Below are 22,297 nucleotides of genomic sequence, written 5' to 3' on the forward strand. Positions count from 1 at the left end.
CTGAATAATTTCCCTCTCAAATATAGATCCTCCCACTGGTTTCTTACCTCAATAATAATAATAATAATAATGAATACATTAGCAACTTGATATTCAGGGGCACTGAACACCTACAAGTCCCACACAAATTGTAGGTGCTCAGCTAGCACATCTGAAAATCAGGCCTCCGGTTTCTAATTTGTATTGAAATTCTCTGACCTGTTGTGCAAGGAGCTCAGACTTGCTGATCAGAAGGGTCCCTTCTGGCCCCAAACAGCAACGAAATGTGTGCTCTCCATCCAGAGTGTTTGGGGGGAAATGGGCACAAATGTAACTCCTGTTAAAGGTATACTGGAAAAGCCACATCAAATCCTTAGATATTTAGAGTGCGTCTGCATTTGCCATGCACAATCTTCCTCCCTGTATTTCAGAATGCTGCGACAGCAGGAGTGTCTGGGAAAACTACACCTGTGGTTGTTAGACACTCAATAGTGGTGGTCACTTGTTTTTACCATGAAACAAACTCCATTTCAGTGGACTGCTCTCCGGACATTGGTGTTAGTGTATGACTGTCTTTCATTCAGACATTAGAGAAACCAGAACAGGCATCTAACATGCTTGTATTGGTTTTTTCGCCCAGGCCCACCTTCCAAACTCAACAGCTTAAAACCAACTGTTACCGGTTCTTGTTTTCCTGGTGAAATTTTCTGATCTGAAATCGTCCATCCACACAGCTGGATTTTTAGTTGGAAGAAGAAAATACCAGGAGCCCCAGGGCTGCAGATAATGTGCAAAAAAGGTACATGCAAATAAATGAAATCCAAAGCATCTGCTCACTTACATCTTGTCTGCTTGTATCTGTGCCCAGAGGTGAGAAGGGAGTGCGGCAGCTATCTGGATTCTGTACAGACAGGGCGAGGAAAGTGAAGGAGGCTAGTGGTCGCATTTGTTCCTGTGCTGGTATTCTGGACGCCCTTGCTTTGGAGAAATTAGCATGAGGAGAAGTGGAGGAGTGAAGATAACTTGCCCAAGGCGTGGTTGGCAGCCCCTGCTGCCTCAGCAAGGCGTGTTCCCGTGGCAATCCTGGCCAGGATTTGGTCTGAAAGTTCAGGGGGGTCGGACTAGATCAGGTGCTAATTGAAAAGCAAGGTGGCATTTGGAAAGCAGCCAAGACAGCCCCGAGGGAAGGTCTCTGGCGCCTGTCTCTGGCGTTTTCCAGTTCGCTTTCCGGGGGTCAGACCCTGTGTCTGGGAACACGTCTTTCAGAGCAGGACTAGACAAACACCGCCCCACCCCCAAAGACAGACGACACCTCCCTCCCCCCAGTTCGGGTTTGTGTAGGGGGAATGAGACGGTTCCAGGGACCTCGCAGCCAGGGCAGGTGTGTGTCGTGCCTGGGACCCTCCTGCAGGACCCCGGCCCCTTCGGGGACTCGCTTCACTCCGATTCGGAACAAGGGTGGTGTGGAGCCGATGGAACTCCGGGGCCGAGCCCGGTCGGAAACACTAACAAACTGGTCTCCGTGTAAATCCAGCCCCTGTGGCCGGTTGCCTGACACCACCCGCTCTCCCCCTCCCCCCCCGTGCAACGTTCAGCTCCGGATGTCCCCAGCTCACCACGCCTTGCCTGCCCAGCGCTGGCTGGTGACACCACGTGCTGGGGGACCCCCCCCCTCCTCCCTGGTCCATCTCCCTGGTCTAGCGCCCGCGGGCGGGCGAGCGGGCTGGTTAAAAGAGGCGGGGGGCCAGGCTGCAGTGCAGGGCGGCGCTTTAATCCACGGCACATACACACACACAGAGCACACACAGGTACCCGCGCGGCGGCAGAGCGCGAAGCGGAGCAGAGGCGGCCGCCCGGCCCCGTGTGAACGCACGCCTCCGGAGCGCCCTCCCGGCCCGAGGAGCGGGGCGCTGGTGCAACCCCGCCGGCCCCAGCGCTCCGGGGCTGCTTCGTGCCCCTGGACGATCCCTTCCCCGCCCTTGAGACGTGTTACAAGAATAAATTTAAATGTTCAACCTAAAAATACCCCCCCGGTCCGGTTCGGTCCGGCCCGGCCCGGCCTCACTTCCCGATGGTCTGCAGCAGCCATTTATTGCTCAGGGCTTTCTGGGCCAGCCTCTCCTCCCGGGACATCTCCAGGAACTCCCGCAGCAGGTGGAAGGTGAGGTCGAGGGAGCTGGGCCTGCCCTCTTTCCTGCGGGAGGAGGACGGAGACCGGGCCTCTCTGCGCAGCGCCGGCGGGGCCTGGGCCCCCGGGTCTCGGCCGGGCCCCGGCGCTCCGGGGCGGGAGGGGCGGCCCGCCTCCGTGCTGGCGGGAGGCGCCGGTCTCCGGGGCCAGGGCTCGCAGCTGGGATCGGGGCCCAGAGCCAAGGGCGGGGCCCGGGCCGGCGGTGAGCAGTTCTCCGCCGGCAGGACGAGCAGGAGGAAGACGGAGGCCGCTGAAATCATCCTCATCCTCGGCGTCTGGGGCCGGGGGCGCCTGCAAGAGAAGGCGCCGTCGGGGGGGTGACCCAGGCCGGCAGGCGGCAGCGAGCCAGGCCCCGTCCCGTCCCCCAGCCCCCGGGCAAGCGGCCAGAGCTCCCCGGCCCGGCGGGGAGGGGGACGGGGGGGGGGGTGATGGTCCAGGCAGCCGGTGCCCGGCGCTGCATCCTTACGGGCGGGGCAGGGGGGAACCCCGGCCGGGGACTGCCCGGCAGTGCCTTGACCTCAGAGCCGGGAGCCTGGCCCCGGCCCCGGGTCCGGCTGCACCCCGCGCTCCGGCAGGACCGGGCAGCCTGCCCCAGAGACGCTCCGCCGAAAGGAGCTCGCTGCCCGCCCCACAGCCTGCCGCCGGGGGGGTGTGGACCAAGCCACGGCCCGGCTGCCGGCTCGCTCCGCCGGAGGGAGGGTCCCACCTTTCCCGGCCAGCCTAGGGGCGTCGGGCGCAGAGGGCGGCCCCCCACCCCAGGCCGCCTTGCAAGAGGCTGGAAAGTCGCAGCCCGGCCGGAGGAAGGCGCTGTTCTTTGGGGGGTTCGAGGGGTGCAGCCTGGGGCCGGGAAATACCCCGGCAGGGACCCGGCGGGGCGGACACTCACCCTGGGCAGGTCCTCGGGAGAATTCAGCCTCGGGTCCCCAGCGCCGCAGGGGAGGGGACCGCCTGCGGCAGCGCCATCCCCGCCGGTCCTATATATACCGAGCAGCCTTCCCGGCCCCCCCCGCCGCGTGACGGGCTGCCCGTGTGTCTGTGTGTGCGTGTGTCTGTCTGTGTGTGCGTGTGTGTGTGTGTGTGTGTGTGTGCGGGGGGGGGGGGGAGCTGATGGCGCTGGAGCGCTGGAGACCAGCTGGGGCAGGGGAGCTGGGATCCCCCCCCCCCGGGTCAGGGCTGGAGCCAGGAGGGCAGGGCGGGGGGAGGCTGATTGATGTGTGGGGGGGAGGATCATGAACCGGTCCCCACCAGGGCAAGCCGCCCCCCCCCCCCCGGCTGGCGCGGGCCGAAAGGCGCCGGAGCTGCCCACGGTGCTGAAACTCCCTTTGCGCCGCTCGGGGACGGTCCCCGGGACGCCTGGCCCGGGACTTCCCAGCGCGCTGCAGCCGCCGGAGCGGGGCGAGGGGTCCGCGGGAGCTCCCCGGGCTGCGCTCCGCACCGGCCGCGGGCGCAGAGACGCCGGGCTGGCCAGTGCTTTCCCCTCCAGGGCCAGCCCGGCCGGGCCCCTCCACCGGGAATCCCCAGCAGCCGCCCTCTGCCCTCACCAACACACCGGGACCCACGTCGCTCCCCGCCGCCCCCAAGTCTGTCCAAAGCCGGGCTCCGGATTCCCCACCCGGGCAGGGGAACGGGGCCGGCTCTGCCCGGGGCTGGGCGTCTGCGAACCAGCCACGCGGTCTGCAGGGTCCGGCTAAGGATGCCGGGGCTCGGCTTTAGGCATCCCTGAAAGGAAATACACCCGTGCACCGCTCCCGGCACCCCCCGTGTGCACAGGTGTCAGTGCAGGTGTCAGTGCACGGCGGGTGTGTGTGTGTGTGTGTGTGTGTGAGCTGCGATAGGCCGAAAGACCAACGTCCCTTGCCCGTCTCTCTCCGCCCAGGAGCCGGCTCAGTGGGGGAGGCTGCCCCCTAACCCGGGGCGCACCGTGTAACAGGTGAGGCGCGGGGTGTCTCTCCCCGGGACTGGGGAAGGCAGCGCTTCACCTGGCTAACGCGCCGCCCTCCGAGTCCCCTGTTCGCCCGATTCATTCCAGGAGCTCCCGGAGATTAACACTTCCCCGAGCCACGGGAACAGCAGCGCCGGCAGCGATCTGCCTCCTCTGGCTACGTGCAGAGGTAAAGACGGAGCTTTGCCTGTCCCCCCCCCCATATACACATGCCTCTTACTGCAAATCGTGCCTTAAACCCTCCAAATGACAAAGCCACAGACTGCCCCCCCCCCCCCAGCCCCACACTTCCCTTTACTGGGGTTCTTTGGTAGCTGCACCTTCCTTCAGTGTCAGTTATTGCCCGAGGCTGTTATTTTGGGTGCTCAGCTTGAGTCTGGTTTTCAGAAAGAGCTGGACAGCCCCGCTCCCCCCCCCAGAATCAGTGCCCCGTTCAGGTGCCTCAGGCTGGGCACCCGAAATGACCAGCCACTGTCGAAAATCTTGGCCTGGTAGAACCTTGAGTCCAAAGGCAGCTCTGATGACCTGGCCTCTGGCCCACCACAGACAGCTGGGTCTAGCAGGGATTGTCACCCTTTTTTCCCCTGGTGTGGCCGACGGGTCAGAAGATGGAAGCCTCCCTTCCCGTTTGTGGCCATCTCCCCTCTCCCTGGCAACTGAATCGCATCCCTCTGACCACTACAGCAGGTGCTCACGTGACAAAGGAACATTGGGAAAGCATTTAGGGTGAGTTTTCCACTGACACACACAAGGCCCAGAGGGAGCTGGTGCAGAACTGCCCTTTGTGCCTTTGAAATATCTCCTCCTTAATGTCTTTCTAGCTTCTTTATGGCGTGTAGCAGTTAGGAACAAGGAGTGTATAACCAGCCGTCTCTCCGTGGAACACGAGCCAGATTATCAGACAGCGGCTTTCTGATCTGGGCCTGTATATGGATAGCAGCCAGTCATCGGTTCTGGAAGGGACATTAAATCTTGGGCTTCAGTGTTTAAAACAACTATCTCTAACTATCTCTAACTACTGGAGAGCAGATTGAGACCTAGTGTAGCCAGCACGTTAGCTCACGTCTGCTCCTGGGTTTTTCTTAGGTTTTCTGCTCTGAAGAATCTGGTGCTGGTCAGAGAAAGGTTCCTGGGCTAGATGGCCCTGGGGTCTGATCCAATCTCTCAATTCCTATGGTCCTATCCATTTTCCTATCAAGCAATAATTGGATCTGACATAAGTTTAGCCTAAAATTGTGAAGGCCTCCCTTTTCTGTTGGCATGTGAAGCTCAGAGCTCTAGAAATGGGGTGTGTGTTTGTGTGTATGTTGGTGTGTGGGGAAGGCAGGGGGGGAGGGCTGAGTCCCATTTGGGCTGTACTCAGGATTGTAAACGTAAGGCAAAGTTTTGGCGGGTCTCCTGAACCTGGAAAGAGTTAAGAAGAGAACACATTTCACCTGGCTATGGATCTCACCCTGCCGCACTCCGATAATAAAGGCCAATCTACAGTTATTCCACCTTTCTAAATGCAATTCCCCCTAGGTACTGTGATGACAAGGCACAGACACAGATAACAACTGTTCCTGTGTGAAGGCATCATCCATAGTAATTCATATATAATGGAACTGAGCAATCATTCCTAATGGCATCTTGCAGCTATCATTACCTGAAGAAAAGGAAGATCTGGTGATAGAAGCTTTTTATCTTCATTCTCCCTCCTGGTTCAAATGCAGGAAGCGGTTCTGAACAGCTTGCCCGTCTCTTTCATAATGTTCTACCTTTTCTTTCTGTGACATCTGATTCTGCAGCTGGTTCAGCAGAGGTCTGAAAGTTAAATAATAGGGCTCGTTATTCCTGAGGGTGAATGTGCCGGGATGGATTGATGACATTTAACAAGTTCTTAGCGTCATAACTGACTGAAGAGGCCCATAGATAAGATTCACTCGCAGCCAGACAGGGGTTGATTCTGCAATCACGCTTACCCACGTGAGTAACTTTACTCAGCTGAACAGGCCTAGTGAAATCAATGACACCACCTGCGTGTGTAACGTTATTCAGATGCGCAGACGTTTGCAGACTATTTGTCCGCTAGTTACGTTTGCCAAGGGGAGGCCCGTAGTTACACTTGAAGTTCAAGTTTATGTTCTAGGTTTTATTTTGTGTATATGCTCAAAAGCTGTGAAAAAAAAGTATTAAGCTGATTAAACCATCTATTACCCTTAGAAAAAAGTGTCAGAATATCTTCAAAATCTGCAGTTATGGATCATTGGGGTTTTGTTTCATTTTTTGACATTCAAGTTCCTTTTGGGGGGAAGAAATGGCCGTCAATATGAGACCATTTTATAACTGATTCTAAAATGAAATCACTGGATTTTTTTCTCCTTTTAAAAAGAACACACTAGCCTAAGGGCCCAGCAGTGAGCACTGGACAGGCAGACCCCTTGTACCTGCAAACAAAACTCTGGACAGCAATGGACCTGTGTGCAGGATTGGGCCCTAAATTAATTCACTAGCAGATGGTGCTGCTGAAACCATAAACGTGAGCTGGAGGGGACGAATGTTTTGGAGGATTTTCCTATTTTCTGTGATTATCTCTCCCTCCCTCCCTGCCCACGTTATATGAGCACCGCACCTGGAATTAACCCCAGCCGAGAGCTGTCAGGGGGCTCTGCGGCCTACTCTGAGTGGGACAGCAGTTCTCTGCCCTGCTCTAGCTAGCACCTGGCGCTGTTGTGTCCTTTGGCTCTTTGGGGAAATGTGATGGCAAAGAGGGGTGTGAAGCAGTCACCAAACTGCAGGCCTGTTTACAAGAAGGAATGTAGCTCCTGCGAAGTGGGGAGTGGGGAAGTTGAAGAATCTTTTTTTTTTTAAATGCTGGTTCTGGAGACGAATGAATTTCCAGGGCGTCAGGTTGTGGTATCGCTCCAGATTCAAAAGGGAGCCAGCAGGCTGGTGCTGCTCTGTGAATGGATGCAGCTAAATCAGCCTAGATTCTGCTGGAGACACGGAGTGATGGCATGTGGAGTAGTGAATCAGCTTTAAAGTAGCCCTCCGTGATGGCTAATGCATAGAGAAGGCACAGCTTCCTTTTGGACCGGGTGTGCCGGTGAGCAGGCTGTGTCGAATTGCAAAGGTTGTTGACTTAGTGTCAGACTTGCAAAGGAATCCGAGGCCAGGTCTATGCTAGAAAAGATTTGCCGGCTTAGCAATCCTGCCAAACCAACCTGGTGTAAAAACAGCTGATTCCAGGGAAAAGGGCTTTTGCTAGCACCGCTTGTGCCAGTTCAATGAAACTCTACTGGCAAAAGCACTCTCCTGCTGCTAGAAGCGCATCTGTGCTAGGGCTCTTGCCAGTACAAAAGTGTCACACCTCTGTAGAGAAGTGTCACACCCTGCACATGGACATGGCTGTACTGGCAAAAGCCCTCAGGTAAATAAAGCTTCACCAGCAGGTAATGCTTTTGCTGGAATAGTTTATGTCACGTGGGGAACCTGTTTGGGATAGCCTGTCAAACACGCTGACTGTGTAGACCTGACCTAAGAGATTTAGGGACCTGCTATTGGATTTCAATGGGATTTGGGCCCCTTGGTATATATTTTCTGGTGCCTCTGCTTTAGCTAATGAATAGCCTGCACCTTGCAGCATTACACACCTCTGTGATTCCAAGCCTCTGATTTATGGCCTTTTCCTGGGGCTGTGAGGCAGACGCTAGCCGCTCTGGAGTCCAGTGGAGTACAGGACAAGCCGTTCTGGTGGAGTAAACAGCTTCAGCACTGCAAGTGAGTGACACCCTGAGGTTGGTTGGTTGGTTTTTTCCCCTCTGAAGATCCCTGGGTCGCAAATGCCCCAGGCTGTCTCTTGTTAAAGTGTTTGAATGTGTTTGTTTGATCATCTTAACCCAGGCCACAGGGCACCGGACGATATTTACACAAAACAGCTTGTCTGCCTCCAGTCTCCCCTCTGGAAGTCACTGGTGCCTGTGCCTGTCACACCTGCGTAGCTGTGTTATGCACTCACTGTAAAGTGCTCTCCAGACTCATCTGAGTCACTAAAGCTTCCAAAGGCCGGGCGTGGAATTCTGTACTTTGGTGCTGCAGTAAGAACAGCTCTGCACTGTCAGAGAACTTTCCACTTGAGGATCCACCGCATTATACCCCTGTGTTACTGGCCCACATTTTCAGACATGTCCTTTTTCAGGGCCCGGTTTTAGAAACCCACCTTGGGACCTGATTTTCAGCGTGCGGATCACCTGCAAGTGCCCAAAGACTGTCAATGCAACTGTGGGGTATTGCATCTCTGAAAATCAGCAGCAGGTTTGTCCTCTCTATGGTAGGGAAGGGGAAACCGAGTCACAGCCTTTCCCAGACTTGTCTGAAGTCTCCCAGGCAGAAGACTGAAGTCTCTGTGGCAGAACAGAACCCAGTCTCCATCCTATGCCTTAGCTGCAAGATCAGACTCCACTAGCTCCCTCTTACACAGGGACTGACCCTTTGTCACTGGCCTGTGGAATGGTCTGAATGGGTTGGGCTGAATTTGAAAATCAGATGCTAACACAATGAGGAGAGATTGTTTTGCCGATTACATTTATCGTGTTGAGTTGTCTCAGGAGTATAAAGCTGGTTTTGTTCCCCAGTATCTCTCTCCCCCTTATGGAAAATAACATGTGAGGGTGCATTAGAACATTTTTTTTTTTTGGCCCTGGTGTTTTAGGATTAGTCATTTAATCGTATGAGAGACATTTAAAACTTTACCGACAACTGAGTCTAATAAGTGCTTATTGGTGGTGTGTGCAGTGTTTAGAGATCTCATCTCAGGGTTTTTTTTTTGTTCTATCACAACATCAATGACACATTCATAGCTGAAAAGCACATGCACCCATGCTGCCTGGGGATTAATTATTGTTTTATTTTTTTAAGTATGTCATTTTGTTTTCCACTAGTAAAAACGGAAGGCAGCTAAGTGTTAATGAAGCGTTCAGAGATGTCAAACTCATCAATCAGTTCCATTCATTGACTCAGCCAAGCGGTCCCACGGCTCTTGGAAGTCAAAGAGTCTTCCAATTAGGGATGTCTCATCATGGGAGCTTTCCCTATCTTGAAAGGCTGGATGTGGATCTGGCAGTTCTGAACTAGGGACCATGACAAGTTCCAGTCCAGCAAAGCCTGGATAACTTTCAGTTGCTTCTCCTGACAAACGGGTGCACCCTAACAGCATTGCAAACTTTTCTCCACTTGGAATTCTCTTCCTTGGTCATGACTACTACCACCTAGAGACCGGAGGCTCTGAATGCTTCGATTCTTACGGGGGCAGACCTGATCCATATGGCCAAATGAGACGCACCACTTCGTCTTGCAGAAAGGGCTTTATTAAAACTATTGGCTGTGTAATGTTCGGGGCAACGGGACTAGCCGGAAATAGAGTCTCAGGAATTCTTAGTGCCCATTGCCCAGCAAACTCACGGGGGTGTGTCATACAGGTTCGCCTCTGTCCCGGAGGCAGGCATCAGCTCACTGTGCAAGGGCATTTACTTCAGTGGGGCTGGCCGATGGGCGGCTGGCGGGGCAGTCTGTGTGCTCGCTGGGCGTGGAGCATTCCATGTGTGCGTGAGGGGAGCAGGGCAGGGCACTGGCACGCGTGTTTTGTAGTGAGTGCGGACGCTGTCGCTGAGAAGCAGCTGTGCATTCACTGGAACTGGAAGAGTTTCCTGCTCCTACACAGCACCTTCCACTGGAGCTGTTCCGACGGTACGCCTCAGAACAGCACAGGGACAGAGGTGATCTCATCCTTATTTTACTATGGGGAAACTGAGTCAGAGAGAGGTTAAATGACTTACCCAAGGTCAGATGCCAAACCAGTGGCAAAGCTGGTATGACCCCCCCCCCTCCCCCGGCTAGATGAATGTGGGCCTTTAGCCCCATCTAGTGGACGGCTGACCAAGAAGGCTTACAACTCTGTCATTGCGTAATGTTTATGGACTGGGGCCAGCAAGGGACGGCTGAGGTTGGGTGCCCCCGTTTTAAGGTGTTCAGCTTGAGGCACGTTAAAGGACTTGAACTCCTGCAGTGGCAGAGAAACACCCCTCGGAGGCCCTGGCTGTCGCCGAGGTGCCTCAGGTGGGGCCCCTGAGCAGGAAGTTCCCAAACTGAGGCGACAGGTTTGCAAATCGAGGCCTGAAGCCTGGTTCGTATTTTTTGTGCTGAATGTCCTGGGTTCAAATCCCTCTGCTGGCTGAGGTTGGGCTGGTGACACTGGGGTGAGAAATCATGCGTTCCTGGGAGCAGAGCTCCTCTCCAGGTTCCTGCACTTGAATTCCCCAGGGAACATTCCTATTTTTTATACATTTACTTTTCAATTTTTTTTTAAAACTGCCAGCTCTCGGCCCTTGCATTAGATACCCCAGCCCTCAGCGCACCCAGGGATCGCCCATCCATCGCTCCAGCTCAGCCCACACCCTCCCCAGCAGCCTGAACAAGGGGAGAGAGGGGGATCTTGCAGCATGCCTGGAAAGGTTACACACCTGGGCCAAGGTGTGTGTGTGTTGGGGGAGGGGGCAGGAAGTGCCCAACTCCAGGCCTGCTCCCAGAGAACAGCCTGTCTGAAGCTCCCTCTGCTTTATACTGAGGGACTCTGTGCTGGTCTCGCTGTGGTGTAGGTTTGCCGGCGGGGGGGTCTGCCAGGTAATCAGGTTCCCAACCATTTAGGGCTTTATAAGGCAAAACCAGCGCCTTGAATGTCCCCCATAATGCTTCCGCCGGGCACCTGAGAGGCCTCGTGGGGCCTCTTTTCTGCTCGCTGCCACGCGGAGAGAGGGACTGGATGAGGGAACACACACCACATGGAAATACCTTACCTCCGGGACGGGTCCGGCTGCCAGCCCGATGTGCAGGTTTCGCGCTGCCTCCCCAGCTCTCGAGAAGGTGTCTCATGGGCTGACGAACCTGAGATTGACCTTCATGTTTCACCATTCTCAGGTTAGACAGTCCTCGAAACACCCCTCACACAGGCAGCGGCCGCACGCCTTCTCTGCGGCACCTCCCCTGCTTGGCCCCTGCAGTGGAGAGGAGACAGAGCAGAGTTACACATCCCCTTCCCTCTTCCAGTACCGGCGACAAAGTCTACGTGCCATGTCTGCTCACCGCCCCGGACCTCTTCATGTATGTTACAGCCTTCACCCCCCACCCCAGAGCCAGCTGCAGCGACTGTGCCGCGTTAATAATCATTCAGGGGCTAGGGATGGAAATAGCAGCCAGCTGGTGGCATGATTTGATGGCAGCAAATTGTCTATCATAGTCTAAGCCAGAGGCTGTTGTAGTGAGAACTATTTAGCCATATACCTGCCCTGGAAACGTTTTCCCTTTGTATGTGCTGAAAGGGCTGCCTGACTGCCTTATCTCCACTGCACCTTGGGGGCTGCCGGGCGGTATTTTATCTTAGGCCTCCCCAGGACTCAGTGACAAATGGTTTGATGTCATGGCAGACGCTGGGTGGAATAGCACATGACAGGTCTCATGCCTTTGGGGGGGCACAGTTTTCAGAACTCAAAGGCCACATGCAAAAGAGCCCGTGCAGATGTGCACCGCTACCCTGCGAGCCCGTGCAGATTATGTGCCTGCTCATGGCTACAGAGGGGCAGCCATGGGAACTGCCCGTGTGGGAACCGAAGGTTGCAGTTGTGTGTGTGTTGTCGCACATGGAGCTTTGACCTCCGGTTTTAAAACTTGTCACCTTTTTGTATGGGGAGAGGATGCTCTTGCCTTGGTCAGTTTCAGCCCCTCTCTCTAGCCCAAAGCGTGTAGGGGGTGGAAGGGAAGACGAACCATGATGTGAATAATTCCTTTGATGCCAGTTCCCAGTTACAATCCCCCTCCGCCCAGCCAGGCATTGCAGCGTCTGCCCCTCCAAGCCAGCATGATCCTGCAGTCACGTATCACGGTCACAAAGACCTCGTGGGGCTATGCAGGGTCTGTCTCCCAGGCGTGGCTGGCTGAGCCGTTCTGGGGGGCAGGTCTAAGCTCATAGACGAGAGGGGACCATCTGGCAAAGCGAAAATATACCCTTGGGGTGCTGGGATTCCACTGCCGCTGGCCCCCTCAGACTTGTGGCTGCCCAGAGACACTGTGTTTAGCCAGCGGGGAACGTGGCGATTACACAGCCCCAGCCCACCCCAGGGAAAGGCCAGTTTTGCCTGGCGGGAACAATGGCCCTCCTCGTGTGTCCTACGGGCACATGCATCATGACCATATAAGGGCAAATATTACTTGGTGGCTGATGATCACAGTCAAAAGGGCCGGGCCAGCTACCACAGCCGACTGATGGGGCCGGGGTGGCGTTCCTGAGTCAGCTTTTCCATGTGCCGTCACTGCCGTCAGGCTGTGGCTGAGTCAGGAGCAGGGACACTCCCTCCTCCGCTGAGATGGCAACCGTTGGCTCTGTGGTGCTCCCGGCCGGGGGAACAAGGGCTCACCGGAGTCCAAGCGCTGCCCTATTGCCTAGCAGGGCGGCGCGCTCCAGGCCAACAAGCTACCAGGTGTCCCCACGATGACTATGTGCTGATGGGGAACATCTCCCAAGCAAGGTTGCACAGGTGATATTAGTCCCTGGGGCGTCAGGGACTCTTTCCACAGCTTCCTTTTCTCCCTGTCTTGATGTCGGGGGGAGGCAAAGGTTCAGCCCCTGGGCCAAGTAATGGCACATCAGCACAGCCTGCCCCCCCATGCAGCTGGGTTCATTTCAGCCCAGCCCAGAATGCAGGATGCTCTGGATCCCAGGGACTGCGGGACCTGGCGTGCAAGGCAGGGTGCTGAATAGGAGGATGGCGGGCTGGCACGTGCGCCGGCAGGGCTCGGTCCAGAAGCTGGACTGTGAGGTCAGGACTGGGTGGGGGAAACGTGGCGCCTGTTGGCGGCAGGGCTGTGTCATGGGAAGGGCCTGGAGAGGCAGCTTGGCTCCCTCCTCCCCCCCCGGTTTAAGCGATTTTTTAGTAAATAAAATTCTCACCTGGCAGCCTAGTTTTTTGCCTCCCAGGTGGCGGCCAGCAGCACGTGGCTGTGCGTGGGTGAGCGCAGCCTAGCGCCGCGTGGGCTGGTGTTGGGTACGCAGGCGGGGTGTTTGTGTGATTGCGGTTGTGGGACTGCCAGCACTTTGCCCACCTGGGGATTTTGCCGACCCTGTCGGGCTGGGGCCCTGCCTCCTAGGTGCAAGTGCAGCTTCAAACAGGGGAAAAAGGTAACTTCAAGTGCTTTTGAAGCTGATTTAGTCAGGGCAAACCCCTGTGTAGACACTCCTATTCCGGTTTAAAAGTGACTTATTCTGGTTCAACCTGTTCCCAATTGACGTAAGCTAAACCAAAGAAAGCCGCTCTTAAACCAACCTGTCATGGCAGTGTCCACCATGCGCCAGTTTAAATAAAGGGGTTTAAATTCCCAACCTGAAATTAAACCGGGTGCAACTTTCCTATCCGGGCAGTCCCTTCGGCTGTGCACCCACCTGTCACTAGGGGCTTTGCACCCGCAAGACACTTGCCCAGCATATGCACATGAGTTTGCAGCTGCAGAGTTCAGGCCCGGGTACGTGACACACGCATGGGGAAGCTGGGCAGAGGGAGGATTGGTGTCGTCCCGGTAACAGCGAGTGCGGTTGAGGTGTTAGAAGGGCAATAGTTGCTCTGTGCCGGGGTAGATACCTCCGGGCTGTAGCCATGGGTGCCAATGCACCGTTCTAAATGCTGTAAATACGCCTCGCGGCGTGCCAATGCCAGGCCCAGGGGCTGGGTTAGACGCTAGAAACGGCAGGCCGCTCAAGGCGGGAAGTCGTCTCAGGTAGTTCGGGTGCAGTGGCGCGGTTAGCGGAGGGTCCTAGGAACAAGCCATGCCACAAAGAGGGCCGCCAGCAGCACACCAGTAGGCTGGTGCTCTGTCCCCTCGCCGGGCCGGCTATTTCTAGCTGAGGTGGGCTGGGCTGGAGGGTAATCTGCTGCTAGGTAAAGTCAACGGGAGGCCTATAGTGTCAAGCTCAGTTCCCACATGTGCCTGCACCGTTGTGTGTGTGTGTCTAACTCTTTGAAATGCTAGCCCACCACGTCTCCTGTGTGGTTTTTCTACTACGTTTACTACGTGCTTTGTCATGTGTTATGGCTTACGTAAAAGGGTGTGTGTGTGTGTGTTACGGCTTACATCGAGGTGCACGCTCCCTCTGCGTGTGTGACAGTGATATACAGATAATGGTTGTCTGGCCTATAGATAAGTAGATTCTCCTGTCTCTTTCTGGGTCTCTCTATGAATGCACAGCAGAAAACCCAGGTGTTCATTTCTGCAGCGGCTAGGCGTCAGGCAGGAGTGTGTGAGAACAACTTAAAGCAGCAGCCAAAGATCCCCTTGCACAGAGATGGAGCTCTCCTGATGACAGACTCCACCTAGCTAGTGTGCTGCGTGCTCTGGCCTCTTTGAGCATGTCCCCGCTGAAGTCAGACAGGGCTATTTATACTTTCCTGCTTAAAGAGAAGCAAGGTGTTTGCTGGATCAGGGCCAGCGAGCGCGCCACCTTGCTGGATCGAGCCAGTAATTGCAAACTTTGGTAACACTTGGGCAGCACCGAGCATGGATAAAGAAGCCGAATTTGGGGTTTTCCACCTCACAAATTGAACAGCACAGCAGTGACCCAAACCGCCCCAAAGAAACACTCCTGTAACCTGTAAGGATTTGGGTTGCTACTACAGCCTATGGCAGTGTATTCTAGAAAGGGCTCCTTGGATTTTGAAATTCAGCTGCACACAAGCGCCTGCGCATTTACAAAGCGGTCACCCCTCCATTCGCCAACAAACGCTCAGAAAGTTTCCTTTTCACGCTCTCAACTATGTAGAACGCTGACTTATATGTTAGGCCAGTACATAGATTTTTTTTTACAGTCTAATTGTAGGGCGCTTTGTCATGGTGCGGGAGGAGGGGCGGGGGAAAGATGCTCAGTTAAGTTTTGCGTACTTAAAAAATGAATTATTTGGGAAACCTGCAAAGAGAGAGATTTTTTCTTTTGTATGGATGATAATACTTCGTGAAAACCCCAATAGGTCCAGAAATGCATTAGAAAAATGCATAATGGTACCTGCTGTCTATGCTCTAGTCCTTAACTTATTTTACCTCTTAGTTTTCCAGGTCCTATTAGTTTCACACTCTCTAATATACATTGAGCCAAATTCGCCGCTTAGCTACCCCAATGTGAATCCCAAATAACTCAACTGATTTCAGTGAAGTTACTCAGGATTCATACCAGCATAAATGAAAGCAAAATTTGGCTCCCTGTGGTTAGGAGAATTGCAAAGTTGTAACATGCACTTATCTTGATGGCTGTGCCTACTTTTTATTTCAAATCTGTGATCAATGATTTTTTTAAATGCATGAAGCTTTAGAGATCGATTTATATCCCGTGTACGGGGATGTTAAGGCAAAAAGGCAAGGATACATTTAAGCAATTAGAATATGCACTGTGCCTTTCTCGCCCAGATACTTTGCTGCAGCAATTTGAAGCTTTGCTATGTTTATAATGCATTGATGAAACATTTGCAAATTCCTGACCGACTTCCAGATCAGCAAAGGGCCATTGCATAAAAACAGGTTGACATTTAAATACATTGTAGGACTTTAAAGAATACTTTGAAATTACCCCTGCAAAGGGGGGGAAAGGAAGGTGCAGAGCAGTGTTTGACTTACCTGTGAAGCTGTGGCTTCTTCTGGGAGGAGAGCAGATGGTTTCTCGTCTCTCTTCTTTGGCTTCCCCAGCTCCACGCTCAGTTCCCCCCCTCTCACGTTTACTCCTCTACTGCCTCCCCCACTCCTGCTTTTATGGGCCCTCCTCGGCACTAGCCTGCATTGAGCCAGCTAGTAGCAAATTGCCACACATTCTACTGGCTTCCTGTTTGTTCATCGCGTACATCTGTGGTAAAATTTCCATTACACCACTGGACAGACGAGGCGGCAAAAGAGCTTGAAGAAGAAGAAGAAGAAAAAAAAAAGACTCACGTTTACGAGGTTCTTTACACTTGCTATAAAATAAGGAAATGAACATTTCCAAACCACTCAGCTTTTCGAATAGACTGAAAAGAGGGTTTCCTTAGAGATAAGACCAGAGGTCTGGTGCCCCCCAGGAACAGGGAACATGTGTGTTGGCTGGTTTTAATTTCAGCATGACATTGTGTCATTGGGGCATTTGGTAGAATGGAGGCTCCCACACTTGGAGGTGACTCTGTGAAAATGACACTAGGAGCTTCTCTGTGCATTCGCACTCAAGCAACCCAGATACAAATTGCTCCGCTTACAAGCAGAAATATGCATTTTTCTAAATGTCAGCTCTGCAAACTCAGCCTGAAACGCAAGGTAGTGCCTGCATCAGGAGCCTCTGACCCAAGTGAGGTGAGGATCCAGTGTCGGCTAGTGGCCGGCTCGCTATCCTTCCAGGAGCCGAGACTCTGCAAATGGGTCTTAGCTAGCAATCCTCTGGCAGTGCACAATCCAGATGAGAACGCAGCTTCCTCGCCCGGAACTGCATGGACTCTGGAGGGCGGAAAGGAGGACCACGTAGCGCAAGTTTATTTTCATTACTAAGGGCAGCCCATCTGGCTTGGAGATGCCCAAAGAGCCGGCGGCGAACAAAGGAGCGACTTTTACATCACCGCTTTCTAAGCCAAGAAGAGCATCGGCGGTTTGAAAAAAGCAGAGAAAATACATGTTCGCTGCAGAAATGTGGGCCTTTGACAAGCAAATGAGGGCAGAGGTGAAAACCTGCCAATATAGAAGGCTATCAAAGCATCTATATACTGAATGTTCATGGAGCTCTTTGCACCAGCAGATTTTGAAGCACTTTACTCTGGAGATTGACCATCATAATCACCCCCATTTAAAAGACAGGGACACTGTGCTACAGCGAAGATATGTGATGTGCCCATGGGCTGAGAGGTAGCCAGTAGCAAAGCCAGGACTAGAACCAAGCCTGTCCCATGCACATTAGATCACGTTGCTTCCTGGAGCCCATTGACGCCTGGACTAAGGACCTTGCTTGCGTGTTGTCTAACTTGTGTCTCCAGGCCCAGGCCACGTTCTGGCTGGTGGTGTGCATAGCTGTGTGTGGGCAAATTTGGAGGGGGGGGGGAAGTTACCTGCCTGTAGTCTGGCTCCTGTGAAACGTTGTGGCAATGCTGCTTTGCAAATTATCTGGGGCCGACGCTAGAAAAGGACGCAGTGTGGCCAAGGAGTTGGGATATGAGGGCCACATGATAACGGGGAAGAGAAATGGTCTTGCGGTTAAAGAACTGCTCGGCAACCTGTGTTCTATTCCCGACTCTACCCCAGCCTTCCTGGCCACGTCACCTCTCTCTGCCTCAATTTCCTCTTCTTTAGAATGGGGCTAATCCTCTCCCCGTGGAGAGAAAGGGGCTGGGAGCCTGGTCTGCTCTGGTGATATCACATCAGTGTACATGTTTCCAACTGGAGGAGGCGGCACCAGTGCAAGCCCCACGTTGCACCAGGGCCGGGGCCTCAGCACGGAGGGTTTGCAAACGTCCCCAGTATAGACGGGCCGCATTTGAAATCACTGTTTGCAAAGTGCTTTGAGCTCCTCGGATGCAAGGCACTAGAGAAGTGCAGAGTGTCAGCCATGGCGGATGCACCGGGGTCCGGGGCGGTTCTTTGCACACCGGCTATTCTTGCTACCAGCGGGGACCAGCTGTAGAAGAGAGAGTGGGAACCTCCTCAGAACGGGGCAGTGGGTGCACATTGCCACTCATTTTGTAGTGTATGTTTACAGGAAGTGATTACACCATTACCCCTTCTCCCCCCCCACTCCACATTTGCCAGAATCTGGCCCAGAATATTAAATATAGTCCCAATTTCTAATGTGCATCCTGTGAACGCTTTATCCACTTAGCACATTCTGAATAGGAGCTCTTGGGCCTGGGTGCGCAATGCGGCTTCTTCTCTTCAGGCTAAGTCCCTTGCGAGCAGTATGACAAAATCTTGAACCATGAGGATGAATCCCCGCGGGAGAGGACTACCGGTTTCACTGCCAACGTCCAGTGTCTGCGTTAGGCTGCATGCCATTTTTTCATGCCAGATCACAAATCATTTGCCACTTGCCCCAGGGCAATTTGTGTGTGGGGGGGAGGGGGGCTGCAGAAATGAATCATTAGCTATAACCAAGGGCAATTTAGTGCAGGCTGTTTGTTTTTGCAAAAGGCATTGTATGTATTTTCTAATCTGTCTGGTATTGCCTGTCTTCAAAGGACTGCTTGGTAACGTTAGGTGTTCAAAGTTTATGCCTTACACGTCACACTATATCCAACCTTGGTAGCGGTAATTACAGAGATCAAGAAAGGGCTGTGAATATGCATACATTTGGGTGCCTTTTTTCCTTCAAAGACAGAAAAATATGGTGAAATACTATTTTAGCGTTGCTCCTTCCAGCTGAACTCACCCTAGGTTGCAGCTAGTTCCTGCATCGCATACAGTATACAAGGATATGGGGCACTTTTCAGCGCACCGTTAGTCTGCTCCGATAGCCATTATGCTCTGAATCTTAGCATGATAAGATAATATTGCCCATAAGCGACAGGCCCAACACACCGTAACAATCCATACCGTCGTCACGGTCTAGCATACCTGTGCACACTAAGGGTAGATCTACACGGCAACGGGCGGTGTAATGCAGCATGGGCAGACATCTCTGAGCTAGCTTTAATCTAGTGAGCTCACATCCCAGAGTGAAGGTGCAGCAGCAGAGCCTTCAGCTAGGGCTGTCTGAGCCTGCCTGAAACCCTGGAGAATACATGGGTGGGTATAGATATAATACAATCAGTCAAATTATTTTGTATTTCCTCTGTGTGTGTGTGTGTTTGTGCAGGTGCACACACGTGTGTGTAATTCTCAAGCCAGTCTAGTGCTACCATTATGGACTAAGGCTTAGCAAAAAAAAAAAAAAAAAAATCCTAACTAGAATTTGAGAATTGTTTTTATTTGCCAGGTACCTTTCTAAAATTTTTAAATTAAATTTAGTTTTTTTAAAGAAACCAAACCCAGCCTTTGGGAGGGAAATGTGGTTAAAAAATTAATCTACATCAAAATGTTATGGGTTAGTTAGTGAGTTTTACCAACCTCTAGACAATAATGTCTAAAAGGAGCCAAGATAAGTTTGAGCTGGCTATATGGCTGTACCGCTAGCAAATATATGTATAATACTATATGTAATTGCTTTAACTAAATTCCTGCACCGCTCACAAAGTAATGAATATATATGGCTCTCTCACACACACACACATATACACACAGACACGCACACCCCGTATGGAACAGCAGTTGATTTTTTTTTAATAGAATAATTCCAGCACAAAGTGGGAACTCTGTGGTTTGATGGTAAAATGTGATCTTCACCTGCGCAAAGTATTCATTGATGTTTGGACAATGCAGGATCTTTTCACCCAGCCCAAGTATTGAGATGTTTGTCTTATGCTTTGAAAGATCCCAAAGCCACTGTTTTACATCATGGTACACCATACAGCTTGAACCACATCTTCACTGACGTCGCCCATCTCTGGGGTGACGTGTGACAATTGCAGAGGCTTTTGAGTATTTTACTGAATTCTTTCACCCTCTCTTTATTTTTCTCATTGTAAATGTCTTTTATCCAAATGAATTCCTGGTATAACACCACTGAGAGACGGAGTGGGCAAATTCTTTCAACTTTGATGTAAATGTCTGCCAGGTGAGTGGTCCCAGTCCAGAGAATATTCTAAGTGACAGACAACATGAATTTAATTTTAGGTATCAGTGAATCCGCCTCCAGGAATTCAGTATCGTGGGGCTTGTCTAACTTTGTTGTGTATGTAAACATGTCACTGAGCTCTGCAGTAATACTCTCCCCCTTAGACAACATTTTAAAAATAGCCCCACCTTTTCCACTACAATTTTATATCAACTTCTAGTTACAACCATCACGGCTAGGTGAGCGTTCTTATCACCAGTCTGTTCGGTGGCTGTTTCAGACAGGCTTCACTGAGTACAGTATGCAGGAGTGCGGCAGTCATTTTAATTGGCTAAGATTGCATCCTGTGAAATTATGGCACAGCAGATGCCAGGGACAGGATGCACGCAAGGGGAAAAAAAAAAAAAAAAACCCCAGGGCTTTGGGCTGTTGCCTCAGAATCGTGCAATTTTGGAGTGAATTGCCGAAGTTCTCAGATGAATATGATGTAGGACCTTCAGGTTTCAGGCTAAAAGCTGTGCCATTTTCTCTCTCTCTCTGTGAAGACGTAGAAAACGCATGGCTTGAAAAGTTCAAAGGAAAATGAATGTACTGTTCTGAGCTGAGATTAAAACAGCTCTGCACCCCATCAGAGCCTGTGCCAGGACCAGCGAATTGTAGATGCTCCAATTTGATACCTACGTTCTGTCAATAAGCGAACTGCACATGTGTAAGAGAAGCCTGTCTCCTGCTTCGTAGCCTGTGTAACGATCAACTGAAAGCTCTGCTCTCCAATGTGCACAGCTCGAAATGAGTGAGCGCCTTTGTCTTTCATAGGCAAGCAGATATTGTTCTCAGATTTTATTTTTACTGCTCTGGTCTATATTTAGTTGCGAGGGGCCCAGGCTTAGGTCCCTGTGCTGCTGGTCAGGCTACTTGTGGTTTGGGTGGTTCCTGGCGTTGGGCAGGAAGTCAGACTAGAAGTCCCTGGTCTTTGGCTGAGTTTGCAGCTACTGAGGTGGGAGGGTCTCATGATCAGGGACTCCCCTGGTGCCATTTGGCATAGACCAGGGAGACAGCAGGAGCAGTTAGCCTGAACCCTGCCTGGTGGTTTTTTTGATAGTAGATGTTGGGAATAAATCAAGTGCTTTGAAGATGGATTGGACTAATTTAATCAATGGGTGGAAGGAGAAAAGGGGGATGGGGGAAGCAATAAACATTTCCCCAGTGCTTAAGTAAGGTAATAGCTTCAGTTTGGTAAATGCTTTTTCTCGTTACCTGGAGTATCCCAGTTTTTGCAGGGGATTATTTTTTGCAATCCCTTTTTTAACGTAGTAGCGGCCGGGGTGATGTCTTGGCCTACAATAATCACATGGCAGGCAGCAACGGCTGGCCTGCCGGAAACGCCTGCCTTGACAGCCTTTTACCTTGTAATGCTTTTTTGTAATTTATATAATTTACTTGCAGTGTGTTGTTCAGCCACTAGATGTCTCGGTGTGCTTTTTCAGTACCAAACGGTGCGATCCCTGGCAAACAAGGAAGACAAAGGTGGAACTGGAGCCATGTGGAAGCCTGTTTGTTTGTCCCTACAACTATTTTATTGAATAAACACTTTAGGTTTAGGAGGAACTGTGATTCATGATATCCTGATGTGTCTTAGCACCATTCCAGGCATTGCCCTCTACTCCAAAAGCTGCCAGCACTCGCTTTCCAAATAGCCTTCCCTCCAGCTCAAAATGAAAACATTCATCTTGCAGTCAGAGGACTGGGCAGGCCTCCCCCCCATAGAAATAAAGACAGATTTCCCCTGGAAGGTCTTTGGGGCAGGAGCTTTGTCTTTCAGTTTGGCTGTAGTGATAATAATGATGATTATTATTGACGCACAGTGGTGCTGTGGCCAATACTGAAGAGGGAAGGATGTGGGGAAAACCTTATAGAGCTTGTTCCCTGGCAGAGGGCATCATGCATTAAACAGGGGCTCATCAGTCTCCACAGGCTGCTGTTTCCATGAGCTCAGGGAGGGTAACCTGTTGGCTTTAAACATACATCCCTCGTGTGTGTGGCTCTCTGGAGTCACCCAAAGCAGGGGCATCGAGAGTTATGTACTATCATCACCACGGCTCTCTAGGGGAGCAGTGGGAAGTGGGCAAACCTGACCTCTGTGACTAGGGTCCAGGTCAGAGAAGGGCTGGAGAAATCTTACTACGTGGGGCATTTTGGGGTTGGCAGGCAAAGGCGATTTCTAGCCAAGGGAACCCATTAAAATCCTCACAGAGGAAAAGACCAGCCTGGGACGAGCCCCAACTGTCTTGCCAGGTGTACCCCGGCTGTTCAACTAGGTTCATTCGATGCAGCTCTTTCTCTCAGGCTATTTAAGGCAGCAACTGGTCGGTGGGGCTCTGTATGATCGATATCTCAGCACGGCTGCTTTGTTGTTTGTTATTTTCACTGCCTTAGCCTTTCTGGTCACTACTGTGTGTGTGTGTGT

The 22,297-nt window shown here is 52.3% G+C and overlaps 1 protein-coding gene across 1 annotated transcript; it reads right to left on the reverse strand.

Moving 5' to 3' along the window:
• Nucleotides 1-1,729: 1,729 nt before the first annotated feature.
• LOC137157306 (corticoliberin-like) lies at nt 1,730-15,851 on the reverse strand. Its single transcript, XM_067554595.1, has 4 exons — nt 15,792-15,851; nt 10,940-11,137; nt 5,755-5,912; nt 1,730-2,458 (listed from the first exon to the last, which is right to left on the reverse strand). Exons 3-4 carry the CDS (start codon nt 5,796-5,798, stop codon nt 2,041-2,043), a joined length of 462 nt encoding a protein of 153 aa, XP_067410696.1. The 5' UTR covers nt 5,799-5,912; nt 10,940-11,137; nt 15,792-15,851; the 3' UTR covers nt 1,730-2,040.
• Nucleotides 15,852-22,297: the final 6,446 nt, after the last annotated feature.

This window comes from Emydura macquarii, unplaced genomic scaffold, assembly GCF_026122565.2.
Source record: "Emydura macquarii macquarii isolate MOO-44397 ecotype Brisbane River unplaced genomic scaffold, CSIRO-AGI_Emac_v2 contig_1483, whole genome shotgun sequence".
Taxonomy (NCBI): Eukaryota; Metazoa; Chordata; order Testudines; family Chelidae; genus Emydura; species Emydura macquarii.

Coding starts and splice junctions, on each gene's coding strand:
- LOC137157306 (XM_067554595.1), bottom strand. CDS start 5,798: ATGAAGATAAAAAGCTTCTATCACCAGATCTTCCTTTTCTTCAG. Junction 2,459..5,754: donor CAGATCTTCCTTTTCTTCAG/GTAATGATAGCT, acceptor CTTCTCTTGCAG/GCGCCCCCGGCCCCAGACGC.